This window comes from Notothenia coriiceps, unplaced genomic scaffold, assembly GCF_000735185.1.
Source record: "Notothenia coriiceps isolate Sejong01 unplaced genomic scaffold, NC01 NC01_scaffold00024629, whole genome shotgun sequence".
Lineage (NCBI taxonomy): Eukaryota > Metazoa > Chordata > Actinopteri > Perciformes > Nototheniidae > Notothenia > Notothenia coriiceps.
Window position 1 is genome coordinate 7,270 of NW_011357330.1, and position 7,352 is coordinate 14,621.

At 42.7% G+C, this 7,352-nt stretch overlaps 1 protein-coding gene across 1 annotated transcript in view; it reads left to right on the forward strand.

The window, feature by feature from the left end:
* casp8ap2 (caspase 8 associated protein 2) overlaps positions 1–5,721 on the forward strand; it is a 12,045-nt gene extending 6,324 nt beyond the window's left edge. The window contains exons 4-6 of the mRNA XM_010782308.1: positions 1,191–3,948; positions 4,640–4,739; positions 4,832–5,721. Coding sequence (XP_010780610.1) covers positions 1,191–3,948; positions 4,640–4,739; positions 4,832–4,894 — 2,921 coding nt within the window. The 3' untranslated portion in view covers positions 4,895–5,721. The remainder of the gene's footprint in view (positions 1–1,190; positions 3,949–4,639; positions 4,740–4,831) is intronic.
* Positions 5,722–7,352: the final 1,631 nt, after the last annotated feature.

Sequence of the window (7,352 nt, forward strand, 5' to 3'; positions counted from 1 at the left end):
ATCAGCGTCTAAGATCTATTTTTAGAAAGTTGAACATGTCATAATGCCCTCTCCAAAAAATATTTACTATTTCTGTCAAAACATCAGTTTTAAAAAAAAATGTGTTCAAGTTATAATCCAAAAACTAAATTTGAAAAGATTACATTTGAATATATCATATAGAGTTATAATTTAGCTTTTAAAATCATTGTTACTCATTTGTGAATAGAGCTTGAACACCTCATACTGTAGGTCAATGATTCTGTTAGCTGTTAGCCTTCTTATTTAGCTAACGGCTAACATTAACTAGCTATCTTTTTGCATTAATATAATGCATCAATAGCATATTTTTACTTAATATAAGTCGATAATGATAGCAATGTGAGTCCAAAATTATGTGTTTGTTCCCCACCTGGAATATTACATGATCTACGTTGGTTTTAGGATGGACATTTTAATTGTACTGATTTGAAAGCAACCCGCTATTTGTATATAGGGGAAACACTGGTCTTACTGGAACTTTATACATGATTTGTATTCATGTTGTCAAATTCAAAATCTTACCACAGATGACAGTGTCATGATTATCTAAGTGTTGATTTCCCCTTTTGCAAAGCCTGTTGCTAAATAAATCTGTAGTTTGACACAACATTTTAACAGGATCAGTTAAAAATTATTTGATTTCTTCCGCTACGTTAAAATAGTATTTTCTACTATGTACCAAAGGCTGGAACTGGAACTTAAAATAACGTCAGCACTGATCAAGGTTTTCTTACTCGTCCAAGTGGTCATTACCAGTCTGCCTGAGCACATACTGTGTTCCCTTTAGATCTCTATTCTAACCTCTTTCCTACTCTTGTTTCTTCTTTGTTTTGTTTTCTGGAGACAGTTTAACCAGCATGAATCCAAAGTTTTGTGCTTTCCACAAATATAAAATGTAACGATCAAATATCGCAACTGATTGATGAAAACATTTTTGTTTTTCTGGCAATAGCTGATGTTAAATTGACCGTACTTCTTTCTGTGAATTGATATGACTGAACAGCAGTTGACTGCTATAAAATAGACTTCTCATACCGCTTACTTCTCAGTTAATAGTACCGCACCTCATGAACACAAGATAAATATCCTCTATTTATACGGACCTTGTTAGACAATCAATATTTATGAGTTGCTATAATGTGAACCATTTGCTTTCTCTCTCCGTGCAGACTTCTCCAGCACAGCTGTCGCTGAATCCTCAAAGAAGTTGGACGTAAACAAAGAAAACAAATATCCGGGTTCTCCTGCAAACGATGACACGCAGAGCACTGTGGACGAGGTGTCCGACCCGCCTTCAAGTGTCTCCGACACCGACCTGGAGGAAGGGGAGATATTAAGCGAGAGTGAAGAGGCGGCTACAGATTCCCCTGCTCCTGCAAACAAGAAGTCAGCAAAGTCCACGCGACCAGTCAGAAACAATGCAAGTCCTCAGTCTGTGTTAAAGAGGAAAGCTGACGAAAGCTGTGTTGTATCCAAAAAATTCATAGAAACAGTAGATGTAACAACACGAAGTCCGAAGAGTCGCTTTAAAACTGTTTGTCCCGCAGCAACCAAAGCTTCTTTTTCCACTGTAGAGGAAGTGATGGAAACGTTCAAGGTGGTCCGTGCTGAGATCCGAAAGAAGTACATGAAACTCCACAAAACCTTTCCCAAGAAGAGCTTCTTTGGAGTGATGGAGAACTTCCAGGAATCTTTTTTGGAATTTGTAGAGGGTGCTCATTTGGGTCAGATATGCAGTCAGGCAGTGGAGCTGAAATCCAACATGAAGACATTAATTACAGCTGTGTTTAGCAAACTGTCGAATAATGGTATTGTGAAACGCATCTTTGAACAGCAGGCAGTGGATCTGAAGCAGAGGCTGTGGGACTTTGTAAATGTCCAAGTTGACTTCTTGTTCAAGGACATTCACACGACACTGAAAAGCCTGTGCAACGAAAGAGCTCAGGCTGAGAACAAGAAGCCCGCTGGAAATAAGAAAGGATCCGAACAGCCCCCTGTTAAGAAGCAATGTCACCAACTGGACGCACAATCGTCTCCCACCAGCTTGAATCAAATCATGCTCTCTCCTGTGGTGCCTTACAGAACAGGCCTTGGAAGCAGAGGCAAAGATATCAGAATCACACAAGAGGGAAAAGACAGCAGTGTTCACCCACATCCAACACATACACAAACTGTCTCCATCTACTGTCCTCCCAAAAATATTCCTTCAACTCCAGAGAAAAGTAGCGTTTCTTCTTTGTTAGTCCCTCCCAACGGTTCTATGCTGGACAAAACTGACTTTGAGCTTCTCACAGAACAGCAAGCCTCCAGTTTAACATTCAACCTAGTGAGGGACTCTCAGATGGGAGAGATCTTCAAGTGTCTCTTGCAGGGATCCGACTTACTGGAAAGCAGCGGCGTCACCGGAGACAACACAGTGTGGTCCCTCAGCACACCGAGAAAGGACGGAGAGAGACTCCTCAGCATCACTACTCCAACTAAATATGACTCTCCATCTAAGCTGCTCTCCCCGAACAAATTTAGAACTCCCTCGAAACTTATCGCAACGTGGTCCAGCCTTTCACCTCGCAAGATGTCCTCTCCACACTCCAAAGGTCGGATCCACCTGAATCCAGCTCTGTTCGACGAGAGTTGCATGTTAGAGGTGCCGTCAGACAGTCGATCTTCACATAGGTCCTATTCCATTCTGGCTGAAGACCTGGCGGTGTCCCTCACCATCCCATCGCCTCTCAAGTCCGACGGCCACCTCAGCTTCCTGCAGCCATCCAGCATGCGCCTCATGTCCACTCCGGAGAGCGTCATAAGCGCTCACATCAGCGAGGACGCTCTGCTGGAGGAGGACGACGCGTCGGAGCAGGACATTCATCTCGCACTGGACACCGACAACTCCAGCTGCGATTCCAGCTGCAGCGCCGTGCTCGCCACCCCTTTCCTCTTCAAGCCAGACCTACCCATGCAAGCGCTGGTGATGGAGAAATCCAACGATCATTTCATCGTGAAGATCCGTCCTGCGACATCGGGCGCCGATACCACAATCACTGAAGACAGCTTCAGTCAAACCCTAATAGAAGAAGACCAGCAACACATCCAAGAGGATGTGAAAACTAAAGACGGTCAAGAAATGGCAATTTTGTCAGACAAATCCTGGAATCATACTCCTTCAAATGCCTCATCTGAGAACAGTCCATCTGGGATCTGTCAGGCCAACACCAAAGCAGATATCCCTCCCTCTCAAGAGGAGAGCTTAACACTAACAAAAGATTCATACCACAAAAAAGACTTGCCTCCACAAAATCCATTAGAGGATTCACAGAAACTGTCAGAGAAGAATCGGACTGAAGCCACTCCTTCAGACAGCTTTCAAAAAGGTGCTCGAAGCTCTGACCACTTCTCCGGACACATCAACCAGGCAACCAGCAGAGAGGAGATCTCACTCACTGCTGATGATGATGAATCAAATCAAACCCACCACGGAGAAAAATCCATGACAACGCAACAAAGTCCCTCGAATGCTCTTTCCACCAAGTCTCAGAATAAGACGAGATGCTCTGAAACCGTGCTGTCGGATCACAGCTCCCCTGCTCAAAGCTCTGAAACAAATCAAGGAAGCCAAGAGTCTGCATCACATGTGTCCGACTCCGGGACAGAAGCAACAGAGGAGTCAGAGAGAAGTCTCACCATTGCAGAGGAAACTCCAGAGAAAGGCCGAAGAGATCTCAACAGGGGTAGAAAACGGAAGAAGCACCAGGAGAAATCAAAAGCCAAGCGGCTCAGGAAGCAGGACGAGGAAAGCTCAGAGGAGATGGAGTCCCTCTGCAAGACTGATGACGGAGAATCCAGATCCTTCCCCGCAGCGCTGTCCCCCAACAGCCTCTATGCCAAGAACGTGATCAGGAAGAGGGGCGAGGTGGTGGTGGCATGGACCAGGTCAGTGGTTGCTTCTGTATTGTGTCACTCCCCTCTCCCAAGAGTTAGTGATTCAGAGATTAAATATCATTTGAATGTCCTCATTATTTCTGCCTTGCCATTTTGACCAATCCTGGCAAGATTTCAGAAACATTTCAAAATCATGCTTATCACAAGCCTTTTCTGCCTTCAAAACGTCAATAAAGAGGAATAGTTATATAAAGTAAAGATGTACATTTATGTATGTACTGTGTTGGAGTTTACCCTTCTGAACAAAACCTGTAAGCATCATAAACGTTTGTTGACAGAGATTATTTTCTACATTATTACGCAAAATCTTGCAATGCTAAATGCGAGGTCACGCTACGAAAAAACGTCATCCCCATATTAAATCCTTTTACTTTTGATCTTTTTAAGTATATTTTGGTACTACTTTCGCAAGCATTACTTGAATACTATTAGCAACAGAGTTTGATTGTCACATTATGCACTGAAAAAACGTTTACTTTAATTAAATGTATTATGTCAACATAATGATAATGTCAGCAGAGCATTAATATTACGTTTTAATAAATAATATTAGGTTCAACTTTATATTATTGCTTTCAATTAACATATTACAGTTATGGGAAATGTGTTTGAATAACACACTTCATTAAAGTTGCAGTGCCTCTGAGAAAGATACTCATCACCTGTGTTCTGCTTCTTCCAGAGATAAAGATCGAGCGATCCTCATCGCGCTGAAGACAAAAGGAGCTTCACGAGAGACTTTCTCTGTGTTGTCTGAGAAGCTCAATAAGCCATCAGCGCAGGTGAGTTCGTCTGTTGTTTTGTGTCATGTGATATGACTGCAGGAAGTGATGATTGAGCAAACAATAACTGTTATCTGTTTTCCTGTTATCAGATTGCCAACAGATTTAACCAGCTCATGAAGCTTTTTAAGAAGCAGGAGAAGATGGAGCCTTGATCCCTCTGACTGTAATCGCAATGATTCTTCATACTGTGTTACCAACAACGGCACTGAACAAATGGGGGGTCGTTACAAGTCCCTGTGGGGGGGAAAGTTGTGAATCCCACCACTATCTGCAAATTCTGGATATTGAAGTGGACAAAAAGGGTTCTTCCTCAGCACAATGGACAAGATAGATTGATGTGAACGGCCAATAGAAATAAAGTCATTATCAGATGTACTGTTTCTGATTTTTATGAATCCACACTACTTCATCATCAGATCTGGGTGGTGTCTGGTCATATCACTTTGTCGTCAGTGCAGCCCGGAACTCGCTATCCTTTCTGCCTTTGCAGATGTGATACATTGCCAAAATGGTATTCTAGTTCATCTGTTCATCTCGCATCTACTCCTATGTTTCTCTCAGTACAGTGAGGAAAAACTGCCTTCAGACTAAGCCACCTGCAGGCTCCAGTGCGAGTCCGCTCAGATATTACTGAATGAAGTGACAGTTTTAGTCCCTGAAGTTATGGACGCTCAATGGAAACTACTCGAAGCATCACCCATCTGGAGACCGAGCTGCGACTCATAGGTTGGGTCTTTTATCAGAAGACTGAATGTGATACTTATTATCTTATTTTTATGTATGAGGGGGAGTGATTGAAATGTTTGAAGGTTGTTAAAATGTTTACATGTCCAACTCATGTACAGGACAGTATTGTTAATCTCTGTTAATACACATTTTATCTGTTTGTTTGATTTATTATATTACTTTTAAACAGAGTGGAATGCAATATTGTGAGTAGTTCTTTACTAAAAAATAAAGTTTTATTTATTCATGCTGATGTCTGTTTATTCCTGAAACATTTTATTTGTTCCCCCTGTGTTTCTCTGTTCTAATCATGAAGTGGGCCACAGTCTGGAATCCAGGCCAGCGCCTCAGGGTCTGTAACTGTAACCAGTGTCAAGGAAACATTGTGCTACAATATATTCTGCATACTGTCTATATCCAGAGGTGGGAGAAGTACTCAGATCTTGTACTTAAGTAAAAGTAGAAGTACCAGAGTGTAGGAATACTCTGTTACAAGTGAAAGTCCTGCATTCAAAATGTTTCTCAAATAAAAGTAGAAATGTAGTATTATCATCAAAATATAGTGAAAGTAGCGACGGTAAAAGTAGTCATTGTGCAGGTTGGTCCATTTCAGAATAATATATATGATATATTTAATAATGATTGATCATTAAAGTGTTCTCAAAGCTGGTAAATGTGCAGCTAGTTTGAAGGACTTTGTATACTGCAGGGTAGCTTGTGGATTTGCTCCAGGTGGAACTACATTTTGATTCAACACTTGATTATATTTCACATCATTTATCCACATCTGTGAAGTAACTAAAGGTATTAAATACATGTAGCGGAGTAAAAGTACACCATTTACCTCTGAATTGTAGTGCAGTAGAAGTACAAAGAAGCAAACAAAAATAACAAAAGTAAAAACGAATTAATAACAAAAGTGTTTGTTTTATTTAAAGTGTGTGTCCCAGATTTGAAGGTCCACCCTGCTACTCTGATTTAAACCCCCCTGGCCAGGCCACTTTACTATCCTACTATTTAAGAAGAATTCACTTTGAGCGGGAACATCATCAAATCAAATCAAGTTTTATTTATATAGCACATTTATAAACGAAGAACCAGCACCTTACCGTGGTAGAGAGGTTTGTGTGCCCTGATGAACCTGGGGGCTGTGTTGTCTGGAACCTTGTGTTCCTGGTAGGGTCTCCCATGGCAAATTGGTCTCAGGCAAGGGGCCAGACTAAGATTGGTTCAAAAGACCTCATGAAAGAAAAACCAAGAAGTGAGGATACCCGGCCCGGCTACATGTGTTTTGTAGACTTGGAGAAGACGTATGACCGGGTTACCAAGGAAGTTACTGTGGGAGATTCTGCGGGAGTATGGGTTGAGGGGGTCTCTACTCAGGGCCATCCAATCTCTGTACTCCCAAAGCGAGAGCTGTGTCCGGGTCCTCTGCAGTAAGTCGGACCCATTTCCGGTGAGGGTTGGCCTCCGCCAGGGCTGCGGTTTGTCACCGATCCTGTTTGTAATATACATGGATGGGATTTCGAGGCGTAGTCGTTGGGGAGGGAGTCTGCAGTTCGGTGGACTAAGGATTGCACCACTGCTCTTTGCAGATGATGTGGTTCTAATGGCTTCATCGGTCTGCAACCTTCAGCACTCACTGGATCGGTTCGCAACCGAGTGTGAAGCGGCTGGGATGAGGATCAGCACCTCCAAATCTGAGGCAATGGTTCTCAGCAGGAAACCGATGGACTGTCCACTCCAAGTAGGGAATGAGTCCTTACCCCAAGTGAAGGAGTTCAAGTATCTCGGGGTCTTGTTCTCGAGTGAGGGAACAATGGAGCGTGAGATGGGCCGGAGAATCGGAGCAGCGGGAGCGGTACTGCAGTCGCTTTACCGCAC